The 27332-nt window shown below is 45.7% G+C and overlaps 1 protein-coding gene across 1 annotated transcript; it reads left to right on the top strand.

Annotated features, from left to right (window-relative positions):
* The first annotated feature begins 1172 nt into the window (after positions 1-1172).
* LOC126540898 (hemoglobin subunit alpha-D-like) lies at positions 1173-4718 on the top strand. Its single transcript, XM_055076443.1, has 2 exons — positions 1173-1628; positions 4156-4718. The coding sequence occupies exons 1-2, from the start codon at positions 1173-1175 to the stop codon at positions 4312-4314; spliced, it is 615 nt and encodes a 204-aa protein (XP_054932418.1). The 3' UTR covers positions 4315-4718.
* Positions 4719-27332: the final 22614 nt, after the last annotated feature.

Raw genomic sequence — 27332 nt, 5'->3', positions numbered from 1 at the left:
AGCTAAGTCACTACATATTCGCAATGCGCACCCAAAAAATACCTACTGTTTCTCGAAGAAAATTTCGTTGAATAGCGTTCTCGCAGTCCACCCGAAACTAATGCCTTACGGCACCTTAAACGGATTAATACAGCACCGTCTAAACAAACGATCAACAAACATCCTACTTGCGACAGACGCACCGTTGTGCTAGGAAAGGCCTGAGTATGGAATATTTTGTCCTACGTCTACTGATTTATTTTCTTTGGGTTTCCTGATTTTGTGAGTACTAGTTTGGCTGAGTTTAAGGCGGTAACTTTATTTCTACGTAAATAAAACAACTCAACCACAGAAGGTTCTAATCTTACAGAATCACTATCCCTTTCCTTTTTTAGTGATTCCCCTAATAGAACTCCTCTACTTGGCAGTCCCTGCTTATGAGCAATGTATTCATTTGATTTTAGTACTAGCTTTCAAAGATATGATTCTGAAGGAAAAAAATCAATTTACTGGCAAAGACTTTGCTTTCAGCCCACTACTTCTTCTACTACTGATAGAATTACGGCTCTATATTGTATGCATTCAATTGTAAACGTCTTATAAGGCTTAGTATTGACTACTTCTCCAGGTAATGTGCACCCTAAACTTCTTAGGCGTAGCGAATTCTGTAGAACAAAGATACTTGCGCTTTCCGTCTTAAAACCAGAGTACCACATTCTGGTCCTGAGGTTCTACTTAAACCACTCAGGTTTTATTCCTTGCCCACTGCGGTCATGTTGTAGTAAGGAAGAAACAATTTATCATTTCCCCCTGCGTCGCCGCCGGTTTACTGCGGCAAGAAAGAGAACCTTGAAACTACATCTTCGAAGACTTGGGCTGAAATTAACAGAACCTGTTATTGTTTCCTTTGGGACATTCACTGTGCGACTTAACCAGAGGGATGTTTGCTCCACTGCACTATGCAAGGAATCATTATTTAATATTGGGGGTGGCATTGGTTCTCCTTTGACGTTTCACCCATTGGAGCGCATAGTGAATGGAAATTCAGATTTTTTTCATAACGTTGAAAAATTCCCCGATTTCTTGTCCAATCTCACATAGTAGGTAGGAGCCGCAGGCTCGATAGGTAACAACAGCAGAAAGGCAAGAAGCGAAAGAAGAAGAAGTAGAAGAAGAACTATCCTTCGGAGGTAATGGGCCACGTTTTCGCTAAGGAGTCGGTAAACCCGCGCACAGGCCTGACGCCGAAAGAGACCCGGTTGCTCAAGCAGACGTGGCGATACTTCTGCGACCACAACCGCAACTTCGGCGCGCTCATCTTGCAGGCGTTCTTCCACAAGCAGCCCGACACCATGCACCTGTTCCGGAACTTTCGCGGCAAACCCGTCCAGACCCTGCCAGAAGACATGTTGTTCAGGACGCACGCCTGCACCTTCGGCTACCAGCTGACTTCCATGGTCGATAACAGCGATGACGCCGATCTGCTGGAGGCGCTCATCCGCAAGAATGCCGAGGTTCACAAGAAACACTTGGGTGTCACGCCGATGCACTTCCGCATCATGGGCAAAGCCGTGGTGGACGTTCTGCAACCCAAGAACGGCAAGCTCATGACGCCTGGCGCTGTCTTGGCGTGGGAAAAGCTGTTCAATGTAAGTGCACGTGTGAAATTATAGTTGTCCACTCTCTCTTCATTGTATATATTGCTGTTCAGCTCTCATCCAGTAAGGTTCTTCACACTTTCGACAATCCTACGCGGATCTACACAGAAGCTACGTATGCCTCTGTGCAACTGTGCCTAATTTATTAAACTTTTTTATCGGAAAAGCAGGCCTCCGCAGATAGTGCGCCTTCACGAGGCCCTGTTATGACGTCGTTCGTGGAAAAAAATTGTACTTGAAATGAGTGAACTTTTAAACCTACCGCTCTGTCCTGCCAAAGTGCATTGTTTGGTGACCCCAGAAACATGCTTCGGAGTTGTACACTGTAGGACAGGTTAATGAAAAACATACTGTATTTGCTAATTACATGTTTTCGCCCTCAGTTACTGGCGCAACTTTCCTATAAATGAGATCTGTGCCAGAAGAAATCGCAGTAAGAACGCGAAGTCTCCAATATGTGCCATTTTGCTTTGTGAAATGTCACCGCAGTAGCAAATGTTATCGTTATGGCAATTTACTAGTGTCGCAAATGTCAGCGTCCCTTAGCAGCATATACAAGCGGTTCGCGCATGCGTATAGCAGCGGTTCCTTCAGCACTCTCGACCATTGTTGCTAAATGTGAAATCGGTGGTTCTGACGCCCACTTTTGTTAGGGTGTATATACAAGCCATTTCTATCTCGGCATTGAAAGACACGTAAGCGAAACAACTGTTTAGTTTTTTTTTTTTCAATTATTGCGAACGTTTCGCTTGAGCATCGGGTTTCGGCAGCCCGAATTATTGTGTTCTGGTGATCCGAGGCCACGTTCCTTGCTGACTTTTTATCAGCTATTCCTTTAGCTGACTGAGTGGACAGGTCTGTGGAACTGCTCAATTCTTAAAAATTTTCATTCCGTCCAAACACCCTGTTCTGTCCTCAGCACATGCTTTCAAGACAAGGTAATGTCTTAGCAGAGCAAAACACGTATACGCCCAGTAAGTACTTCTGAACTTAACGTTACAGCGCAAACACTTAAGACGAACCACAAAAAGAAAGACACGACAAACACTGGCGCTGTGCGTGTCGTGACACAACAACAGCGCCAGTGTGTGTCATGTCTTTATTTTTGTGGTTCGTCTTAGGTATTTGCGCTGTAACGTTAAGTTCGCGATTGTGTACCAACTAGGCCCAAATGAAGTTTTACTGGCACAGTAAGTAACATGTGCACACGCATAACATTGCTCGTCGAACGCAAAAAGGCCGCGCCGCCGCCGGTGCCTAGAGCATGTGAACGCGCAGTGGAAAACAAAGCTAGCCACGTACTTCTGAAACGACGCCGAAATAAAAAGAAGCACGTTGCTGCCAACGCAGAAACATGCTCCCAATCTCGCGTTTCATGCTGAATTCCAATGGAGAATTCTGAGCAGCCGACCAACTACGCGAGCGAGTGCTGCTTTCTGCCGTAGAGCGGCGCCGCCAATTTCCCGATCGGAGCACAAGCCAAGACTCCAGAGCATAACGGGGTGCCGGAAGGGCTACACCGAACTCAGAGTTAGGAGAGATGTACCCTAGGTGGGGTCATCGGCTTTCTTTGTTCGCCGAAGTTGTCAGAATTACGATATCTGAGTATGAGCTGTAACCATCGGGCCGCAAGAACAATGCCACATACTGCGACGAGTTTTCCATGGCGTCTTCCAATAACAAGAACGCCACAGCTACAGCAGCGTCGCCAAGAGATTAGGCAGTGAAAAAAACAATGAGTGCGTGTCAAGGCTTTCCTTTACGCACAGTTCTGGTTCGCTCCGCCAGTTTTAGCAGAGTACTTTCAACTGGTGCACACATTGAGCGTACATCGAAATCTGCTGTCGATTCCCACTTTCTCGAAAAAGAGAAGAAATTGTAGGGGTGACTCCGCCATTGGACTTCGTCAGCAAGCGCTGAGCACAATGAGTCATTTCTCTATTGTAAATAATGTGAAATGAATCACGGAAAATATAGCGAAAAGTATCTTTTTCCGGTGTGTCTTCGCGCTTCCAGTGGCCAGCTTAGTGCGCAATGTCGCCATAGTTGATTAGAACGTTTACTTTCAGACTGCTACGCATAAACTTGGGTGCATTATAGTCATTTCGGAAAGGCTACTTTCTGTAGGTTAACATAAGTCTCTCACAGGAGAGATCATAGCTTCAAAGTAGAATTTCCAGCCGGCCTCACGAACCTGTTCGCCCACTCATGTGATCTTAGAATTTGCGTCGTCTGGGACCACCGTTCTACTGCCATCGATCGCCGATTCCAACAACGTGGAGGCTGCCCTGCACAATGCTCATTTTTAAGCTTTTTCTGTACGTGTTGTATATTCATCAAACCAGTCGTCGTTTTACTACATCCGGGCTTTGACAGGATTGTAAATAAATGAATAAATAAATAAAGCCACAAGCAAGAGTTTTAAGCTTGTGGCTCTTGCTCTGCAAATCAGGCGCGTAATATTGGCGGTTCTATTTCTCTGCTTTGGTTCGGTAAAATGTACATTTCGTGCTTGCAGTTTATCGCCACCGTTACGACCACCGTTCTTGACCCTTCCAAGGCGGATGGTGCAGACAGTGTCCACAACCCCAGCACTCCTTCAAAGAAACTCAGGCCGCAAAGATCAGTGTCACGCACCGCAGTATCGTCTGCGAAAAGTGCCAAATCGAAAGCCTAAATCGGACAGAGTACGAGCACTGCCACCGCGCCCTCTCAACGCAAGTCACATTTACCTCCCGCAGCAGCTGTTGTGCCGTACAGCCTGCCGTCGGAAGCCTGCGCATCCACCAAGAGGCCAAACATATCACGTGCGAGGCAAGGCGTCCAGCAGTTCAAGAGCTCGGTCAAAAAACAGCCCAAGGTGGTCAGGGAACAACACCTCAGTGACAGTTAGGTAAACTGACAACCGACAATTTTCTCAATATCGAATGTGTGTGAACTATACTAATACAATGAAGTGCATTATGTACCTCGATTTGCTTTGCACGTTTATGCTGTGATTGTATTGCCTAGTGAGGATAATAAAATGTTCCGAGTAAGGAGCATGCAATGTGTTCTGCAAATTCAGTTGTGTTACAAGATCATTTTTTTGCGTGGCAGCTTTGCGCCAGTATGTGTTTGTAGAAGCACTTGAGTAAATAAAAGGAAATAAAATTAGTGGATGTGACAGCGTAAAAGAAAAGAAGCAATCACAGCTAGGTTTTGTGGCGTTATTGTGGTCTTAAGTATATGAAAAATCTTGATACGGGAGAAGAGGATCGTCGCCCTAACAAAAACTTGGGATGAAAAGGAATTCTAATTAATGAAGGAAAAGTGAGACATATAACCAATCGTAGCTATTGCTACAAAGGAAACCCATACGGGTTTCTCGAAAGGAAAGCCTTGCAGTTGAGGAAAATTCGTCCTGGTCCAGTACTCGAACGCGGGACCACCGCCTTTCCGGGGCAGCCGTTCTACCATCTGAGCTAACCATGCAGGCGAATAGCAGATCGTAGGGCGAAGTCCAAGTTATCGACAACTCTAAGCGAAGGCAAGACATTGACGTAATAGGTCTGCGGAAACCCGCAAGGTGGAGGGAAGTAATTATTCAAGGGAAAATGAGACATCCACCCAATCTTAACAATTGCTATAACAGAAACCCATACGGGTTCCTCGAAAGAAAATCCTTGGAGTCGAACAAAAATTTGTCCTGCTCCGGAACTCGAACCCGGGACCACCGCCTTTCCGGGGCAGTCGCTCTACCATCTGAGCTAACCAGGCGGCTAGCAGATGGCAGGGCGAAGTCGAAGCAAAGGCAATAGTTTGACGTAATAGTTCTGCGTAAACCCGCAAGGTGGAGGGAAGTAATTAATGAAGTTAAAATGAGACATGAGTTCAGATGGTAGAGCGACTGCCCCGGAAAGGCGGTGGTCCCGGGTTCGAGTCCCGGACCAGGGCGAATTTTTCTTCAGCGGCGAGGCCTTTATTTCGAAGAACCCGTATGGGTTTCTTTTGTAGCAATTGCTACGATTGGGTGGATGTCTCATTTTCCCTACATTAATTACTTCCCTCCACCTTGCCGGTTTCCGCAGAACTATTACGTCAGAAGAAATTCTGTTTCTGAAACTTTCAGATGTTCATGTCAAATTTCTTTTTCACTGACTGCACAGTTTTAAAATCTGTGATAAAGACAATAATTCATCACAGCGTTGGTTGTTGGCTGCGGTTTATTATTTGAAAGGTAACTGCGAGCTAGCCCCTTGTCAGTGACATAGAATGGCCTCCCGAAATAATCATCGTTCTTAAGCGCCATAAAATGACGTTAGCCTAATTTATGAAAACTAGCACCTGTTGTGAGAAGCGTCTCGTGATCTTGAATCACTGGCCATTGATGAAGCAAGCAAGGAACTTACTTCCGGGCAGGCGGTACCATACATATATGCCGTGTCGTATATCATTAAGACGACGACCTCTCTCCTTGGTGTTGGCATTGTGTAAACACCGTGTTTACACGATGTTATCACGGTGTAAACTGTCCAACATTTGTGCTATGATGATCCACTAGAAAAGAAAAAAAGGCATGTGGTACAAAACATGCAACCAAGTTTATGGAGTGTGTGTCAGGGGTAGTTCATCTCATCACACTTTGTTTTAGAACGCAGCAAGTAGGGCAGATATGTCAGTGCTTTACTGGTGCACAGTGACAGCACGATCCTATAGTGAAGAATGCTTTTGGTGCGTGCCTCATAATCAAACCGTAGTTTTGGCACACAAACACCTAAAATTTAATTTTAGTGCTTTTTGTCGGCTTAATGGGCACGTTTTGTAACGAATGCTGACGTTATCCACTGTTAAGTTAAACGAAGCTTATGGGCAGAGCTAGAGATAAGACGGAGTGAAGTAATAGAGGTCTATTATACAAAGCGAAGCTGTGCTGCCAATGTCAGCATGTCGTCTTTATCCCTTCTCGTCACCGAACAGATTTATTAGAGCTCAGCTATTAAGCGCCCGTTGCGGCCGCGAGCTTCGGCGTTGTATCTCGTTATCGACCAAACGAGCACATTGAAGATGGAAAGGGAACGCGCAGCGCAGCCGGAGATGAAAGATGGCAATATCAAAGAGAGCGCAAGGAGGAAAGCGGAGGAGGCGGATATGGCGAAAGCGCGAGAAGAAAAGCGTTGTGCCGCGCAAAACGGGCTCTGCAGCGACGATGGCTACGACATTGCGCCAGTGTAGCGCGCGTCGTCTGTATAGGGACAAAGCGCAGCATGAACTGAGGTCATTCTGCTGCGGCTGCTGTGAACAGCGTAAACGCGTCACCCATGCGCTGCCTCTCGCGATCTGTCGATTAGCGAGGCAGTCGCGTCACACTGTGTTCCTTTCGCAACATGCCCCACGAGTCAGTTCTTCCGGGCCAGCTAATATATTGCGAATTGAAAACACTTAAAGAGCTGCGCTCAGTTTTCGCATTAGGAAATATTTTAATCGTCAGTGATTTTTTTCTGCGCAGCTTCCTCCGCGTGTTATTTGATTAGTATGGGCAGTAGATCACTGAGAGTTCGTTCTTTGTTTTGGTTATTCTGTTTGTTGCAGGTGGGTCGTGATCATGTGCTATGGTTGTGCTTAAACAAGCCTTTCTGTCGTAAATGAAATCAGAAGTGGGCACCTGTCCGGTCATATGTGGTTTATGTCGTCGTATTGCTTGCAGCGTAAATTTGTTCGAATATGACGCACCGACTAGCTCAACCCTTGATTCTGCTGGACGCTTCATGTCTGAGGCGTTTGGAGCAGGGTACCTCTGCATAGAAGCCCGTATGCAGCAGGGTTCTTCTAAAGCGAAGCTTTGTTAGCCTGTTTCTTCTGCTATTATACTGCTACTGCGGTCTTGCACGCAACAGCAGAAGGTGGCTGAAAGCGCGTAAATTCTACATCGTGGTAGAGCGGAACGCAATTAATTTCACAAAAGACACAAAAATTGCTTCTGCAGCTCCCGGGACGTCACCACAGCCTCTATGCAAATCTGTTTTAAAGCGAAACATTCTTTACCTCTTCCTTCTACTATCGCACTGCTGCGGCTGCTGCTGTCTAGCACACGGTGTTGGGGGGTAATTCCGAGCGGGTGTATGTTACGCATGACAGGAGTGGCAGAGAACAAAAGCGACGCGACAAACTCGCTTGGACCATTGCACTACGTCGAATGGGCACAGTGCCCTCTGGAGCTCCCCACGCGTCACTACATTAGCCTCTTGGCAGCTGTAATTATCCATCAACATCCACAAAAGCATTGTAGAACTTGCAGCGATTACCTTTCCACTAACGTGCAAGTTGAGAGGGAATCTTGTATGGTAGAGAGGAGGGGGAAGAGTAATAGAATGGGAAAATCTAAAGCCCCTCGATTAGAACCAATGCAGTCGCTAAACGAGTGACTAACAGCTTGCCACTCTTCGCTCACAGTTTCCATACCAGAAGGCGGGGTGGGGGTGGAGGGAAGGATAGGGAAAAGGCGACGTGAAAGACAAGGAAACGCTACCACTATGGATACGACAGCGGTCCCTGGCCCACGGCATAAATTTAAGTTCAAAGTATACAGTACGGTACTTTTCTGCTATTGATTAAAAATGAACACCACGCAAATTTGTCACGCTGACATCTTACACAGGGCATGCAGAAGCAGAGTTGCGTTAAAACGCACCGTAGGGTCTAGGCGGCACTGCGGATGTGGTCACACGTCAAATCAACACTTCTGTGCTCGTCGCCGTAGCCTTGCGGCAATACCCGCCACGGTTTCTCAGTGGCTACGGGGTTCGGCTGCAAAGCACGAGATCTCGGGATCGAATCCTGGCCGCGGCGGCCGCATTTCGATGGGGGCGAAATGCGAAAACACCCGTGTACTTAGATTTAGGTGCACGTTAAAGAACTCCGGTGGTCTAAATTTCCGGAGACCTCCACTACAGCGTTCCTCATAATCAGAAAGTGGTTTTGGGACGTTAAACCACATATAAAAAAGCTTTGCGACAGTGGCATTGTTTGAGGTTGCGTATTTGCTCCTGGCCGCGGCAGCCGCATTTCAATGGTGGTACAAAAAAAAGCGCCCAAGAATTTACATTCAGGGGCACGTTAAAGAAAACCACCGGGTCAAAATTAATGTGGAGTCCGCCCCTACGGCGCGCCTCATAATCCAGTTGTGGTTTCTGCGTGTGCAATCCGATAATTTACGTTTAATACTTCTGCCACGACCCCGTGTGCCATGGGAGGCCACTAATACGTTCAACCCTCTCAGACGTTATGAATTATGGCGCAAAACGCATCAAGCAATCGCTCAGGCCTATGTGCTGTGTGGTACACGCAGTGGTACACGCAAGGTAACGTTTAGCGTCAACTCACCAGTCTGGTGTTGGGCTAACCGCTGAAAAAATAAAATATTCGCTGTCACCGTCAGCTCTAATTATCGTCAGTGAAAGCAAACACAACAAAAAGCTTCGCTTACATCGGTTCCCACAGTGCGTGGGCCCTGCACATTTTTTAGGCGCGAGAAACTGCGAAAGAATCGTATAAGCTGCAGTGCTTTTCTTTGTACTTACACAGAACACTCCTGAACGGAGGTAGACAGTGGAGGGAGAGAGAGGGTGGAGTCGGATTTTCTACCTAGTCAGTCACCGACACAGCCACCAAACAAGTAATATCTTACCATTCTTCGCTCGCGGCATCCCGTTCACATGGGATGACCACACGAGAAACGAAAGGTGACGACAAAGTATGCCTCGTTCGGGGGCTGTTCAACAAAGAAACACTATACATGGTGTCCAAACTGTCATGCACCGATATTTACAAATATGCAAATGCCATTTAGCTAAAGAGAACCAAGGTAATGTTGTTTGCGGTCCCTTAGAAATACTCAGATTATTTGTGCATTTGAATATTTTTAAATACGTTTATTTTAAATACCTTTATTAAATAAATTTTAATACGTGGCATCTGAATATTTTTAAATACCGGTGCATTTGGGACAAGTTCGGACACCCTGTATACTTGATGTGGCAATAATTTGTTTGACCAAAGCAGCCTCGTCAAACAGCAACGAAATTATAATGAAAGCATTTGAAGGCAAAACGACTCTTGCTAGATATATCCGTAACTTTTTTTTTTAGAGCATTCGATGTATATAAAGACAAAATTTGACTTCAAATGTTAGGTACGTATGTTGTTTGCGGCATTGCACTAGCGCTTCTTCAATCCTACCTAGCACACAGAGTCAAAACGTTAAATTGGGTGATGTCAGGTAAATTTTGCAGCCCATAAGAACTGGCGTACCGCAAGGAAGCATGCTCGCTTCGTTTTTATTCATACTCTAGTAAAATTACATTTCTGTCATATGCCATTACATTTCTGTCAAACGTTTCTCTCATACGCTGATCACACATCGTATATTACAGCTAACACATAAAGCGAATTCAAGCAGCTAGTATGTGAAGCTTTATCGGAATTTCAAGGATACGCAGAGCTGAATTCACTGCCTATAAAATGAAGAGACGAAGATTGTGGCGTGTATGCGAAAGGGAAAGAAATCATGAGCCATTCCACTCTTTGAAGGGGGATGACCAGCGAAGCTTTTTAGCACACGACACCGAGGTGACACAGAATTTTGAAAAAAGGTACTAACATATTTATTGTCTCGATCGGTGGTCATCGTGGCGATAGGTAGGCACACAAATTCTCGTATCACCTCTGCTATTATTATATAAATTCTATCTTATTCCCGTATAGACCGCACTGCAGAGGATCAACACGCTTACGAACAGTGATGGCAGGAACAAAAACGAGAATGCAATTGTCGCCGGCGGGCAGCAAACAGCACCGATGATGATCGTGCCCAAAAGGCCAAGCACATGCGGGACGTCGCTTTTCTTATGCGCGTTGTTCCTCAGAAGTCCCGGCTATACGTGGCCTCCCCATTACGGCGACAGAATAGAAGTGAAATTGAAAATGGAGAACGACAACTTGTCTTTCGGGTATTTTATATAAATTCGCGGGGACGACGGGAACGTCATCCCGCAGAGCCGGATGAAACTATAGACATGCGTGACGTTTCAGCGGCACCGCCACCTCGGGAAAAAGGAAGGAAATGAAACTAGATACGTAAGCGCTTGGAAGGCTGACAAAGATAGGGTCGTGCGAACGTAGACATAGCCGACATGTCACCCTTTCGGTATACCGCGCGGTCTACCGAGGAGGACTTCAGATCGCCTGCGTGTCAGCTTCAATAAATTTGGACTGAGACGCGGAAGGCCTCACACCACCTTGACGTCCTCTGGGTGTTCAACTTGGACAGAGTTGGGATCACCTGCGGTGACCTCACCCTCAACCCTAAGCACCACAGTCCGCGCCCTCTGGGTCATACAGTCGGCCTCCCGGGTTTCTTCACTCCGCAACAAACCCAACCAGGGTAAGGCCCTGCAATGCGTGGCTGCGGTCCCCGCCAGTTCACATTTCACGTACACGAGTTCTTACGCCCCGGGTGTTCGCAGACTGGTGGTTCGTCCATAGGGCCAAGCTTAGTCTCATTCACCTCCATGGAGCCTCTATGTGGATGATGGCTGGACGCGATCAGCGATGCAGTGTGTGCGGTTATGCGAGGGAGACGCTACTGCACGTCCTGTGTCACTGCATGGCGACGAGTGCACTGTGCATGGCGCGCCACAACAACATCGTGTCACGTCTCCGAACGGCATGCCGGCATCGGTTCATCATCGCCTGACAACCAGCTAATCGGTGATACCAACCTTCGCCCTGAATGCCCTGGCCCGTGGCGAGGGGGCTCTGCTCACGGTCCTACCTACGGCTTTTCGAGAGGTTGGGCATCAGCGAAGTCGTTGTCGTGTCAGGGAGGTCTACAAACGCGAAGTCGTCCATTGATAATGCACGGCGGCCGCATTTCGATGGGGGCGAAATGCGAAAACACCCGTGTGCTTAGATTTAGGTGCACGTTAAAGAACCCCAGGTGGTCAAAATTTCCGGAGTCCTCCACTACGGCGTGCCTCATAATCAGAAAGTGGTTTTGGCACGTAAAACCCCAAATATTATTATTATTATCCATTGATAATGCCTCATTGTTCACACTTGACCCATGTTTCCTGGACTTCCACGCATGTTTTTTTTCATCGCCCTTCTTTTCTTGTCACCTTCCAAATATCCTCTCCATGTAGTTTTTTTTCCTCAACATTCGAATAAAATCTGTTCAGACCCTTCTGCCTGGGACCTCTTTGGGTCCCTGGTGTGACAAGGGTAGTTCAACGGTGTGTTACAGGTCCCGGAGACCACCAACCGGAGTCCACAGCGGCATGCGCCGCTGCGGTTAGACCCTTTCTGCACAAATAACAGGATCGGCCCACTTCTCCGTAGACGCAGAACAAAAATGCACGGAACCCTAGCCATAAACAGCTTTGCTCCAATGCTGAATGCGGCACTTAACATGTACATATTGCCACGGGGCAGAATCAGTGAAGCGTAGGTGCATTTACAAGGTATATGCAAATTACAGCAACACTGCGTACACAAGATGGCTGCCCGAACCAGCCGCACGCTCTTCTCGCCAAATCGCCGTCTTTGTTCATAGCCGCAGTAGGTCTCCGTAACATCAAGCCCTGGTCGGAGAGCCGCTGTTTCGGCGCTAGTGTTTATATGGGCGAAGTCGTGCTGGAGTAAGGCTTCATCCTAGACACGTGTACAACATCAAAGGGCACTGGGGCAGACGATGAATAACCGTCCAGTGGGGATACTTCGTAGTTTACATCGTCGAGCTGGGCCAGAATATTGTAAGGCCCTGTGTAACGTGGGAGGAGTTGTTCAGACAATGTGATGCGGCCGCGTGGTGTCTATAGAAGAAATAGATCCCAGTGTCGGCTTCAACACCTCGTCTTTTGTGCAACCTTTGAGGCAGTGAGTCGTGAGTGGGAAATCTGGTGAGCTTTGTGAGCCCGGGCGATATGTTGCGGGAATGCTAGTTGCAATGTTGATAGCGGGTGGAAGGAGTGTGACGTAGGGTATATTTTGGTGACAGCTAAACAGGCTCTCGGATAAAATGGAGAAATATCAGTGATCTAATGACGAGACTAATTATATACAAAGATTACGTACGGTAGCGTGTCGTTCCAGTCACTGTGGTCCGGAGAAACATAAATGGATAGCATCTCTGTCAACGTCCGGTTGAGTCGCTCAGTTAGTCCATTGTCCTGTGGGTGATATGCGTTGGATAGCTTGCGCACGGCACGGCAGCAGAAGCGAAGATGTTTGACAACGTAGGACGAGAACGTAATCAGTGAGCAGCTGCTTCGGTGCGCCATGATGTATTATGACGTCATACAGAAGGAAATCTGCAATATCCGTAACGCAGCTTCTCAACAATGCTCGCGTTTTAAAAATTAAATTATGGGGTTTTACGTGCCAAAACCACTTTCTGATTATGAGGCACGCCGTAGTGGAGGACTCCGGAAATTTCGACCACCTGGGGTTCTTTAACGTGCACCTAAATCTAAGCACACGGGTGTTTTCGCATTTCGCCCCCATCGAAATGCGGCCGCCGTGGCCGGGATTCGATCCCGCGACCTCGTGCTCAGCAGCCTAACACCATAGCCACTGATCAACCGCGGCGGGTGATGCTCGCGTTTTGGCGTAAAGCCTAGTGTAGTGAGTTACGACTGCGACCCACTTCTTGCCGGTGTTAGACATTGGAAGTAGGCATAGGAGACTGACGCTTACGCGAAAGAATGATTCGGCAGGGACGTCGATGGGGTGTAGACATCCAGCTGGTAATATACAGCAGGTCGTTTGCGGCGCTGACAGACGGCACAGGCAGCAACGTAGCCGCGTACGGGTGCTCAGGCCAGGCCAGTAAAAGCGGTGTTGCGCAGGCTCGTAGGTACGGGAGACAGCGAGGTGGCCGACGATGGGTGCGTCATGTAGCTGCTCAAGAACTCCTACGCGACGATGTCGATGTAGGGCGAGTAAATGTTCCGAGCCTCGAGGTGAAAATTGCATCACACAGAAAACCGTCCTAGAGTACGAATGTACTCACAAAGGGTTCGGAATGCGCAGAAGCTAGGTGGCGTGGAGGCATAAATTCTCATCACGCATTGCAAGTCTGATGGCTAGGGCGCAAGCATCGGTATCGCGGGCATCATTGCCTGGATGGTTGACCGGGTGACGGGAGGGGCAGTTGGTGTCCTTGTGTAAACGACCACATTTCTATAGAGCAGTAAGAGTTTATTCTTGCAGTCACAGCGCTTACCGAACCAGTCATCCATTCGGGTTTTTCAGCGATGAAGGCCAGGGCATGGTGACCGTGATAACAAAAAAATTAACGACCAAATAAGTAACGGCGGAACTTAGCTACTGCGCAAAGAAAAGCCAGGCACTCGCGTTCTGTGAAAGAAATGACCTGGTCATTCCGGCATGTTGATGGCCGACCGGAGCATGGCTCGCTTTCCACCGATGTGCGACGTTATTGAACCGGTTGTACCACTCCTCAATTTTTTCGCTGCTCATAGCATCGTCACCGAAAGCCGTCTGAATCTTCCGAATGGTTTCCACTTGGCTATCACCCAGCTTATCGCAAAATGTGATGCATTAGCGCTGCTCCCGTCGTTCTGCCATTTTTCTTACAATAAAAAAACCGACGAGAGCACTGCGCACTACCTCACTCAAACTCTGCGCCCCAGCGACTGAGGCTATCAGCAGGCGGGGAAAAAATTGCGCATGCGCACGAAGGTTCCACGTCAGCTGATACAAGCGCGCTTGTTTCATATCCATCAGGTGTTCGGAAAAAAAATAAGGTCGGATACTTTTCTAACAGACCTCGTATATGAGCAATATATCGGTACGTTTTTCTCAGTATTCTGGAAGTTACATATAGTTTGTGTAGGATTGGTCTTCCTCCAACTGTAACTAGAAAATTCTCATTTAGACATTCCTGTTGTTTGCTTCGAAAGAATCACAGATGCGTGAAAGTTATTGGATACCTGATTACAATCAAAAGACAACGACGCCTGCCACAGTGAGAATACGCACTTTGCTCACTGTTTAGGGAACATTGCGCGAATTATCTGCACTGAATTGAACTGCCTCAACTCTTAAATTATGAATTAAACCTCTGTTTTTCTTGGCGTTTGTAAGCTGAGCCTATAGGCATTTAGAAGTGTCAGCTTCGTGCTTTATTAACAACAAACTAACAAATGAGCTGCATAACGCTGCATAAATTAGGCTTACCGAACCAAAGCATACGCCAAAGAAAGAAAATTACCTTGAATTTTCCAATCGCGCGCCTGCTAAATAATGCAAGACAATGGCCTGTAACACTAACCGACCGATCACATAAACAAGAGTATGCGTTACTGCGTGACCACAGTCCCTATCACGTATATAACTAAAGAAACGCTCCTTTATTGCTGCAATGAAATGTAGCTGCTACACATCGTGTTACGCTATTACGCAGGTTCTTCAGCCATTAAGGCTTGTACGCGTATGTTGTTCACCCTGCTTTGCTTAGTTGCCGTAGCCTGGAAGTGTGAAAGAAACTCTGCAATGCACACGTTGAGTGCGATGGATGCACGCTGGGCGTAAAAGAGTGGCACAGGTCGTGCGAACTGTACAATGTAAACACAAATTAATGGAGCAAACAGACATATGAACAGGCAATGTAATATTCCAAGAAGTTTTCCGAACGAAATTCTTGGATTTCAGGAATACAAAGTGAAGCGTTATAAACCATTAAAGCCGCCAAAGAACAACACACAGCACACAAGACAAGACAACGAGGCAGATTGCCACCCACAACTACTTTATTTTTGCTGAAGACACCTACATATATACCTTCAGTCAGCGCCTGCTAACAAGCACATTCAAGCATCAAGTGAGTTAAGAGAAAGAACGTTCAACAAACTTTTTCCCTGACTCATACAAAGACATGGACTTTTCACCAACACACTCTACCGTTCTTACTGATATAAAACGCTTCCATAATTTCCCTAGTTTTCGACTGCGCTAATATCTCGCACGCTACAAGCAGGACGTTCTGGTTTTGATTGGACTTCTACAAATGTTGGTTGTCCTGGCACTGACAAGTCACGTTTAAATATATAAATGTATGCCTTATTATTACTACTGCCATCATCTCGGCGGTTTCTTACATCAGTACATAAATACTGTCCTCATGTCGACATCAGTGCAAAGTAAGTAATTCGGGCCTTTTTCTTGCATTCTCCCGTTTTTTGTACCAAGGTTTCCAGCGGGTAAACCTTCCTACCGCTTAGCGCCCTCCTCACTCGGAATATAAGGCTGAAGAACTTTCATGTTCGAACTTCGTATCTCATATATATATAACCGAGTATGTTTGTTTCCGTTTTTCATGATGAACGTAAAAGCGTCAAAGTGCAAGTATTTGACATAATGGCAATATGTTTAGCCATACCGGATCCAGTGCGTTACAAGCTAGTAAAGAAAAACATGTCAATATTTCTTTTTTTTTCTCGAAATCAAGAGCACGGCATTTGACGATGCAAAATGAAGTTCCTTCAAAGGGTAAGCTTTAAACGACGTGATATTTTCACTTCTGGTATTTAGGCGCCCTGGCTGCATTGTTTTGGTTTTATGGGCTTCTCAGTATTATTTTCTTTCTTCATGAAATATATCCCGGCAAATTTTCTAGTGAGCCGTTAAGGTTATTCGTTATAAAGACTCATTTGTTGTCTTGCTGTTTACAGAAAGAAATGCAATACAGAATTTGCATTTTACAATCGCACCTATTTCTAACCTAAATACACAAGATATGTGCCGGGGAAGTGGAAAACGGACGCAAAATTAATTTTGTTCCTACGGCTTGAAGCCTTCTATTGGCCTTCTTAATTACAACTTTTCCACAATACATTTACATTCGCACAAGAACAATTTTTCTACATAACTGCGAGTGTTGACGCAATGGAGAAGAAGATGTACGGCAGCAGGTGCCGCAGCTGCCGTAAAATATTTCTTCTCTGTCTCCGTGAATAGCCACAACACACATAATTCACAGGGCTATACACTTCCGAAAATTTTGTGCAGGGGCTGAGGCAGCTGCACTGGAAAAGGCTGTGAAGACCCTGGAGGCAGTGGGACAGCTCCTGCGGGGCAAAAATATTGTCTCCACCGAGAATGTGCGAGGAAGTCAGAAGTGCGCCCTCAGTGGTGCGTCTAAGAATGACGAAGTCTCGAGTGAATAAAGCTCCGAGCTCATTCTGCCAATCCTCATTCACGGCGCTGTTCAGAAGTTGAACAAGGGCTAAGGATCCCTCTTTACAGTGACTAACCGAAAACACAGAGCCAAGTTATGTCGCAAATGTGACCTCAAGTAAGAGTTTGAATATATAGGGCTCTGAGTGGTTGTCACTTACTTCAGGAAAGTCGCCATGACACTGAAGGAAATAAAACTTCTGCGGATACAATATAATCTAATTGTTTGTTGAAGCCTTCTATATGCTCGGCCTTTCATTCTTAGAGAAAAAGAATTACGCTGTTTTATTAGAAATAGGCCTCGTTTACATAATCAACCACGTCTTCTGCCAGTTGTCATTACAACGTGCAGAGAGATTCACCTTTAGTTCTCGGTGCAATAGTCAACGAAGTATGTGAAGTCTGAAAGTTAATCGGTTCAAGAAATAATGACATGAACATTACGTGCCAGCGTCACGACAGAATACTGCCAGAGCGAAAAAATATCAATGACTGTGCACTATGCAGGTGGCTGGTATTGGGGTGACAGTAACCATGAAGGGCCCCTCAACCACTTAGAGATCGAGAGCAAACGAAATGTTTCTTTTCGCCTTCGCTCCACTCCGAATCGGCGCTCTCTTCATTCTCGCCACTTACTTCTTTAGAAGACACGTGGACACTGCGTTAGCACGAAACGTTACGATGCCGCTTTTATAATGCGTTAACATCGTTAGCTTGCTTCACGCACTTTTCTGGGGCTATGAAGTGTGTATATATTTTTGTATCTAGCCGCTTTCTCGCCTGCCTGAATCAATGGGCAGTTCATGGTCGAATGGCCAGTGCATCGGGCAGCTGTGCTGAGGAAAGGGGGGTTCTAAACGAACCATCGGACCAACTTAGAGGTCTGCGTATGTGGCAATGTGTCTTCATCGAACCTCTTTCACGTCATTTCTTACTGCAGAATTAGGACTGGGTGGGTGCCGTTGCTCAATGAAACTCATTGACGCCGTCTTAAATCACAGGGCATGTGTTACTTGGCCTGTGTTAGCCTTGAATGAACCTTTTTGATGCCAACTTGGGCAACTGGGTGTGCGTCGCTCTTCAATGAAGGTCTCTGACTCCCACTCTGCTAACAAGGTATGTGACACTGGGAATGTGACGCTTTCTAACGAAGCAAAGAATCCCATAAACAGAACTCACAAAGGTTCCTCATGGACATTAACCCGATGCCTTAGCACGTTGTGCTAGGAATGCACTGTGCATGTGCTGCTTTTCAATGAACGTCGTTCACGACAATCTTTTAGCAAGATGCGCGATGAATGCACTATGTATGTGCCACCTTTCAATGAACGTATCCAAAACTTGGGCCACTGATTATGTGCCCCTGGCTCTGCAGCACTGGTTGTCACTTAATTAATAGCCCTTCGTTACGAGTGGTGCGAAATAGATGCAGACAAATTTCGGAAAAAGCTTTCTTCATAATTCTTTTCAAAATATTCTTGAGTTTGACCCTACAATAAGCATGTTTCTATGGTTCGGAAGCCTTGCGCATAGTTGGCAAGAACAATGTTAGCAATAGTAAGAGAAATATGTTTTCACGTGTGTAGAAAAATCAACATATAACGATTACTGCGAGGAAAGCATTACAACGTTTCAACACGTCATGATATACCTACGCGAACGTTTTACAGCTAACGGTTTTTTGTGTAGACTTTGGGTGTAAGTTTGTCACTTCAATATTAACTAGGACAAATTCCGTGTTTAGAAACGGAAATGACAGTGGAGTAAAAAAATAATTTGTGCTGAGGTACTATCGTTGCGACTCCATCGACCACTACCACCAACCTCCCTCCAATATTCACTAGTGGAATAAGCACTCCTCGCCAAACACAAAGTCCTCGGTTTGTCTATGGAGCAATAAATTAATTATCCCGCGATGTGAGAATGGCACGTATCTTACGCGGTACAGCGTTTTCACGTCTACCACTTCGCCACAATTAAGGCTCATTCACACCAGGCCTACGCGACACCGATAGCCGTCTGCCGGCTGTGGGCGAGAGCGTTGCTTCCTTCGTGTCGGCGCATCTGTCACGCTGTACCGAAGCCGACAATCTGTTGATGGTCAGCAAAGGCTGTCGCCGACAGTCGGCAGACCCAAATCAGTGTCGTGTTGGCCTCCTTGTGTTAATGAGCTTTGACAGCCAACATTTATTCTACGTTGGCTTTATTAGTGATAATCGTGGAAAATAATAAACATTACATGTACACATAGATCCAGAACAGATGCTGGTTTCTACACATGTAAATTATAAGTGGCATGGTTTGATTCTATTATCATTACCTAAGGCGCCAACTTATACGACGGCATGTAGTCGGTACTGTTTCTTTCAATATATGGCACAACTATATGTGGGGAAGTTTCCAGCATTCCTTTGCTGTTGAACATTTGGAGCATATCTAATCACATTCGTGAATGCGAGTGAAACATTTCACAGACGAAGCCGCAGTCATGGGCTCGTTTGCTCGAAGCGCTGATGCACTCTCTATGTTATCGAAATCCTGACAACATGGGAAAATTCGCTCGTGTGAACTGAGCGGGCGTTCTCTGGAAGCGAGCCCGGCATTATGATTCACACAGCTGACGTCAAACGATCTCGCACAGAATTGTCCATTCTGTTATCTAGTACGCCCAACAGGATGTGTGCGAGCAAGTTTTTTATCAAGAATGCCTACGGAGCGACAACAGTCTCAGTATGCAAAAAAGAAGTGAGGCGTGCAGACAGGACACAAGAGTAGAGAAGTTGACAACACGAACGCCGACTATCAACTGAAGGGAGCACTGAGGCGATAAAAGAAAAAAGACACAAAACTCATCTGCGCATGCTCAGGAATGGTAACACCACTTATTTTTTGCATAATGAATCCTTACCAACTAGCTCAGCTTTCTGTCGTTCTAAACAGTCTCAGCATCTCACAAACCCATTATTCAGCCTGGAAAAAAATTGCGAATGATCCTCCACCTGAGGCGGATTCTCAATTACAAACAAACGTATTTGCATGAACTGCTTTATTCTCTGTCATGAATGAAGAGTGTGAACATATTTTTCCTGAAGACTGCTCAGGTAAAAGTGACTTGAATTAAAAATTCTAGTTGCCAGATATCACGAAGTATGCGCCATAGTCTTCGTGGTGTTGAAGTTTGTTGTTTTTTGTTATCGGCAGGGACACGAAGAAGTTCAAGCAGTTTTTCTAACCTTTAGCTATTTCTCAAGTATTCTTCCTCGTCCATTGTCATAAATATTAATTGTGAAGGCTGGAAAGAGGTATGTAACCCATTGTATCGACCGTTATATTTTCAATTCAAAAGTAAGCTTAGTTACTCTTCTTGCATTGTTAGAGTGATGAATAGTAACGAGGTCCAGAACAAAGTTGGCACTTTCAATGCTTTATTCAGTATGTTAATCTTAACAAGTGTTGACTCCATGAAAGAAATCTCTGTAGGAATAGAAGATATTACAACATCAACTGTTTCGTGTCTAGCATGCTTGAGAAGAACCTGTCTAGCGACTTGAAGATCATGCCTGTTCTATAAATACTGTGAGAAACAATGAAAGGTGTGCGCTCTATACATGATGACATACTGACACCGTCAGCAAACATTCAGACCTCGGCCTTCCAACTCGCTTTACTAGACGCTTTACATACAACATTCCAACTTGCAGCACAAGTCTCACCAGATTTTTTGAACTTGTGTGCGACTGGAATAAAGCACCATTATTTTCGTAAGTGCTAATGATTTTGATACACGACCATGGCGATTAACATTTGCGTGCGAAGCGCGTGAGCGGGATAAAAGAGATACGTATATGTTACCCCAAGAGCCCATCACATTGTTTTCTACTGGATCAGCAAATGTTCAGTGCTTTTTATCTTCGACAGAGGCTGCTCCACGAAGATGCTTCAGACCTTCCTGTACACCATACTACTAACAGCTGCAATTAAGTGTCCACTGAGTGACGCTTCATTAACAATATGCCTTCGGTAATAACAGCAAGAGGACACGAAATAATAACATGACATGACATGACAAGAACTTTATTTGAGTCCTGAGGGACTGAGATCTTGGGGAGCTAAAACCGAAGGCTCCCGAAGATCAAGTCGGTGGCGCCACATAGGATGGGACCGGGAGATGAAGTTCCGCCGCAATGTCGTGGGCCCTCTGGACAGCCTGGAGTTGCATGTGGAGATTGCTGCTCTTGAGCGATTCCTGCCATTGTTCTTTCGTGATGGGTGGAGTGGCGTTAAGGGCTGGGCACAGCCAGAGCATGTGTTCAAAAGAGCATGAGTCATGACCACATTTGGGGCACGACTGTGAGTGGGCAGGATCTATCCTGTTAAGAGACCGAGGAGTGGGATACGAACGGGTTTGCAGAAGTCTGAGTGTGCTAGCCTGAGGTTTGTTCAATTTAGGGTGAGGGGGTGGAAATGTCCTCCTGCCCAGTCGATAATGGGAAACAATTTCATGGAAAGTACATAATGGATCTTTGTGGATGTTGACCACGTTACGAGCCTGGCTACCCACGACAGCGCGGTACGTGAAATCACGCGCTCTCCGGTGGGCCTGCTCGTTAGGATTACATCCAAGCGGGTTAACTGAGCTATCTAGATGGGCTGGGAACCACGAGATGTGGTATCCTTCGCTGCTCGCCCTAGTCTTTTGAAGTGCGTTAAGCAAAATCCTGTTCGCCTGTTCAGATACGAGAGCGGACGAGAAGGATCTAACCGCCGTGCGCGAGTCCGAGAAGATGATAGCGGGAACTTTTGAGCTGTGAAAAGCCAGAGCGATCGCCGCTTCCTCCGCCACATGGGCAAACTTCGTATAAACAGAGGCTGCATTGACCAGGTTGCCTACCGCGTCTACCACCGAGACAGCGAACTTATCCCCACTGTCATATCTGGCAGCATCGACAAAGAGGGCATCTAGTTTCTTCTGATTTATCTTTTTAAGGATGGAATTGGCTCTCGCTAATCTCCTACCCTCGTTATGCACTGGGTGGATGTTTCGCGGAACGGGCTCGACCACAATGCGATTTCTGGTTTCCCGGATCAAGCTAACTTTGGTCGCCGGTTCATGTCTTGGTTGGATTCCCGCTTCTTCTAAGATCTTGATCCCTGGCTTAGTGAATGAAAGTCTCATTATTTGACCCGCTGTGTGAGCTTCTATTAGCTCATCGATGGTGTTATGGAGTCCTAGCTCCAGCAGCTTCTCAGTGCTTGTGGACGAGCACGCGCTTGAGGCCGGTTCTGATTAGGGAGTCGAGCTTGGCCTTTTCCGTTTTACCCCAATTAAGGTACGGTGCGATGTAGATAACATTACTCAGGAAGAATGCTTGATAGGCTCTGAGCAAATTGTCCTCTTTGAGACCGCCTCTTCGATTTGAGACGCGGGCTACAAGTCTTAGGACATTACTAGCCTGTCCAGTGAGCCTGTTGAGGGCCGTCGAGTTACAGCCCTTGGCATCACTGAGGAGACCTAGATTTTTCACCGAGTCCATCCTCGGTATAGGATGCCCATTTTTAGCTCAAATTTCTATCGGCAGAGTTTCCAGAGGCGCAAGGTTTCTGACCCCCTGTCTGGACTGGCGGTATAACAATAGCTTTGATTTAGCGGGGGAGAGTTCAAGGCCCGTGTTTGAAAGAAAGTCTTCAGTAGCCTCCAACGCGCTCTGTAACGAGTGTTCGAGCATGGCTAGCGATCCGCCCGGTGCCCAGATCGTGATATCATCCGCATAAATGGCGTGACCAACGTTTGGGATTGCAGCGAGGCGAGTGGAGAGCTTGTGCATGGCTATATTAAATAAGAGTGGGGACAGGACCGAGCCCTGCGGGGTGCCGCAGGTGAAGAAAAATTATTTCGAGACATCTGATTAGTAACAGCTTCTGCAACAGAATGTACGTTTGTCGGAGAGTAATAGTCAAAGTAGAGATAAGGAATACTACATTGGATGTACGATGTCATTTTCTCTTTCTTTTTTTGCGTCTACAGCACTTGCGATTGCATGCTTGTCACATTGTTGTTGTTTTCTCAATCAATGCACTCAGGAAATAATGCATGTTTGGGAAGCTTTCTCACTCGTCACTTCGCCTCTTGTACCATAAAAAAGCGTGGACACTTCCAACCGCTTTTTTATATAGTGCTGTAAGCAGACGTCCCCGGCAATCTCTTCCTGCATGGTTATTCTTGCGCTCATTTGGCATTTAGAAACGATCAGCGATTCTAGGGTTTAATAGATAGATAGATAGTACTTTTATTCATATCAATTCTCGTACACCAAAATCAGGCCTACCAAAGCCTCACCAAGGGCTTGAGTGGCAGCGCCTGGCAGACAGCGAACATTAGCAAAACAAAGGAAAAATAGAGATGTTGCAACGAACTCGACAAACAAACAAAAAAGAAAAATTTTAACAATTCAGAGAGACAGATATAGAGACATAACTCTTACAACATCAAAAGGGATGACCGTAATGCGAAATTAAGACAGTAACACTCGATTCATTCCATAGTTTCAAAACCTGTTTCTGAATGGTGTGAATATGTGCGTTTTATCGTATGCGAAGAGACTGGCATTCCACTGAGTGATCTATGTCTCTACACCCGGGTGCATTGACGTACCGGCTACAGCTGATATCCGCTACAGAGGATATTCCGTATAAATGGTGATCTGGCAGCACTGGGCGCACCATCTGCCTCTTCAGGGGCCTAGTTTAAAAGCGCGTGTACATTGCAAGGATCAGCGATCATCACCCTGTGGCTGTACCTGTCTCTAAAATGCGACAGTCACCTTCACCGTCCACTCATTTATGAAGAGTCAGCTTCGCTGGGCGTCGTACTGCTTACAAAGCCACGCCTGTTAGTTAGTGCACCCTTTGACATCCGTCCGGACGGCCTTCTCAAGAGGCGTGCTACTTTGAATCCGAAACCATTGTCGCGGCGTATTTCGCGGCGATATGTTCTCGAAAAGTACTCGAAATAATTGAGCACACGCTTTTTATTTTTTGACTGAAGCCTTAAAATTATCTTTCCATTGCGTTGCGATCCCTCAGGTTCACAGCGTTGGTAAGGCAACGAGTCTCATGTAAATAATTGAAGCCCTTTTACCGGTGCTGTTCGTCCAAGTTGATGCAGTTTAACTCGAGAGCTTATGTTCTGAAAAGGAATGTAATTCTCCCTAAGTATTCTACCGAATTGTCAATATGGCAGTCTCTTCTTTGATTAGTAAATTGGCGTCATAAATCACCTGAATTTCGCGTATCTGGAAAACGATAATATATACTTCCTCCCTGCGAGTTATGTGGCTTCCTGTTCCCACAACTGCTTGAGTGTTTTCTTCGAGCAGAGAGTGGGGTCGTTATGGTAGGGCTCGCATACAGCTTGTGTCATGTACACCGGTCGCGCCCAGGTGTTGTACGAGCTTGTCATCTGGCTACGTGAATGCCGACATACATATTTTTGGGAATGGGTAGGAACCTTGTGTTTTGTACAAAAGTCTAGGACACCTTACATTTCGGGAAAATATGATAAACGTTAAACGGCAGACAAAGTGTTGGGTATTTACTAACATTGGTAATTTTGCTGTGTATGATTTAAATACTAGAATCTTACTGATGTGACAGAAATTTGTAGGATGGAGCCATCTGACAGACTTTGTTAGGGAAACTTTTCAATACGTGACACATTGGCATAATGAGCCTGCTGATGTCCTTATGATGATACTAATGTTTGATACAAGGCTGACCACTTTGTTTCGGTGAACAGAATCATATAACTTATAGGGCTTTTTTTTTCAAGTGCTGAGTTACGTGAAAAAAGAACATCTTGTAATTTCGCCTTCTTGTGGTTCTGCAGCTACTGCTACGCGGTGAGTACTCAAAAGCTAGTCGTGCATCCAGTCTTTTCGTTGTGTACTGAAATAATGACCTTTGCAGAAGCATTACTAGTCAGCTTAATTCTTAAATTAATCCACAGTTAGTCATCTTAGTTCTTAATTCCGCTATCTTTGGCTTGCAAAACAGATACCATATTATGCAGAAGTTTTGCATCTCTTCTTAAGAGACTATGCGCGCATACCCTGCGAAAAACTGACAAATGTATCAATAGAGCCGCAATCATTTAACAATGTCAAACGCAATTTTTATTTGCTGTGATAGTTGTCCGCATATCACCAGCTAAAAATAATCAGTCGACTCAATAAGTACAACTCAAAAACAAATTTTTTTCACTTAGGTCTATTTATTTAAGCCTCTGGAGATCAGCAGACGCGAATTTTCCATTCTGCATGTCAAATTGAACTCGCTTAAAACTTCCTTTCATCCCTGAGACTATTTAAAATCCATGTATTGATGTTTGAATTCTCAGTGAGGCCACTTTGATCATTGGGCCCTTTCTGTTCCAATGATTACTGAATGAACTTATTAGACATCGAAAAGACAAATAACCGGGTTTTTCATGACGGCGAGTGCAAGCAATGCCATTTACATTGTTTGTCGACTTAGCAATGCAAACACGCCTCTTTGCCAAATCCAAATTTCGCAGTGTCCATGCATAGCATTTCGCTGGTATTAGACCTTCGTGCTGTATATTTCCATGCTTCGGCGTAGTGCATATGAGCGGCCTTGGGTGATTGAAGACCTCTCTTCAAATCACATGTTTCATTTTTTTTCTCCTTATGAGCCCGAAGGCATTACATAAGGGGACATAACGACATGTAAACTTCTATTATTTGAACAAAAGTACAAATAAATACAAAAAAACAGTCAGTGAATAAAAAATGCAATTACAAATACATTGATAATATAAAAAGTGAACAAAAAAGAAAGAACAAAATTAGAGCATATTGGTACTCATTAAGCTCAGTTAGTGTAGGAAACAGCGGGCGTCTGAAGCTGTGTAGTGAAGCGTTAGTTTTTCTCGGAATTATGTGCATGCGGTGAATGCCACTATCTGTTGTGGGAGGGATTTCCACAGCACTATTGCTAAAGTAAAAAAAAAAGATGAGTTCGTAGATGCCGTGTGGCCATTTACGGACGCTATTGTCTTGTTATGGCTGAGTCGAGAGGACACCATGGATTGTGGTTTTGGTAGCACGTGGCCTGATTTCTGGTGATAGGAGACAAAGTGGAGCAGGCAAGTGCAAGATATGACCCGGTGTGATGCGAGAAAGGGGAGACCATGTGATCGCTTGAGGGACAAAACAGTGACGTAAGGCGATAATTTGAGGTTATGAAGCGACGTGATCGGTTGTGTATTGATTCCAAATGCTCGGTTAGATATGCTTGTGAAGGATGCCAAATGGACGATGCATATTCTAGTTTTGGACTGAGGAACGTTAGATATGCTAGATTTTAACACCTTACGATGCAGTGCTCAAATTACGAAGCAAATAACCCAGCGTTCGAGAATTATCGGAACAAACAATTAGTATGTGCGTTTTCCGTGGTAGCGATGATGCCATATCTATTCCGAGGTATCTGAATGGAGCTCTGTCATCCAGAGCTCAGAACTTTCACGTCAAACCTGGGCTGGCCAAACAGCCCACGATGCGGCGGTTAGGCTCGGCCTACCAGTCCCCACGTGGGAGCGGCCCGCATCTCTGCCCTAGGGCAAAGCTTCTCAGCACCTTGTAATTAAAGTGCTCTGTCTGTCTGTCTGTCTGTCTGTCTGTCTGTCTGTCTGTCTGTCTGTCTGTCTGTCTGTCTGTCTGTCTGTCTGTCTGTCTGTCTGTCTGTCTGTCTGTCTGTCTGTCTGTCTGTCTGTCTGTCTGTCTGTCGGCTGATGTGGCTTCAATAGAGACATTATTCATCGTATAGGCATTGATATTGCGGTTCTAATTGCGCGTAAATGTCATTTATTTGCACTTTTATTTTCCCCCATGGCATACGTCAATATGTTGTGAGTAAAGAAGTCTCAAGAAACGCATGCTCCTTGCAACATGTTGAGGTTTTTTTGCTGTTCATAGTAGTTATTTGCTCATTTGCTTGTGGTTCTATTACGTGGTTATACACGTAATATAAACGTTTCACGGCATCAAAAAAATGGGACAAGGGAGGGGGGAAAACTAAAGGTCAGAGTATGATGTCACGAGTAAGCATACCACGATTCTCTACCCGCATCCATTTATAAAAATCACGTTTTTTTTTTCTGCAGCGGAAGCCCTGTACACCTCCGCACTTCTTTTCTAGTCTGCCGACAGCTGGCTAAGCAGTAACGATGGAGCGATGGAGTAGTGGTGCAGACATGCCTGAATAGGATTGTCGGCGAAGTCACACGCCAGTAGATAGCATTGAATGTCAATACAGATGATACAGATGACTGCCAATACGGCCTGCAGCGGTGGCGTAGAGGTAGCGGTGGCGCTGTATTATTGAGTATTAGAGAGAAAAAAGAACAGTGGAAGAACTCGATGGAGCGAGGCCGTACAC

This window comes from Dermacentor andersoni, chromosome 2 (genome assembly GCF_023375885.2).
Source record: "Dermacentor andersoni chromosome 2, qqDerAnde1_hic_scaffold, whole genome shotgun sequence".
In the NCBI taxonomy this organism is placed as follows: Eukaryota; Metazoa; Arthropoda; class Arachnida; order Ixodida; family Ixodidae; genus Dermacentor; species Dermacentor andersoni.
The sequence above is the reverse complement of the archived record's forward strand: the minus strand, read 5'-3'. Positions and strand labels throughout refer to the sequence as shown.

Excerpts from the sequence above, each read along its gene's own strand:
- LOC126540898 (XM_055076443.1), top strand. The coding sequence starts at position 1,173 with ATGGGCCACGTTTTCGCTAAGGAGTCGGTAAACCCGCGCACAGGCCTG. Across the intron at positions 1,629-4,155 it reads CGTGGGAAAAGCTGTTCAAT|TTTATCGCCACCGTTACGAC; the intron begins GTAAGTGCACGT and ends TCGTGCTTGCAG.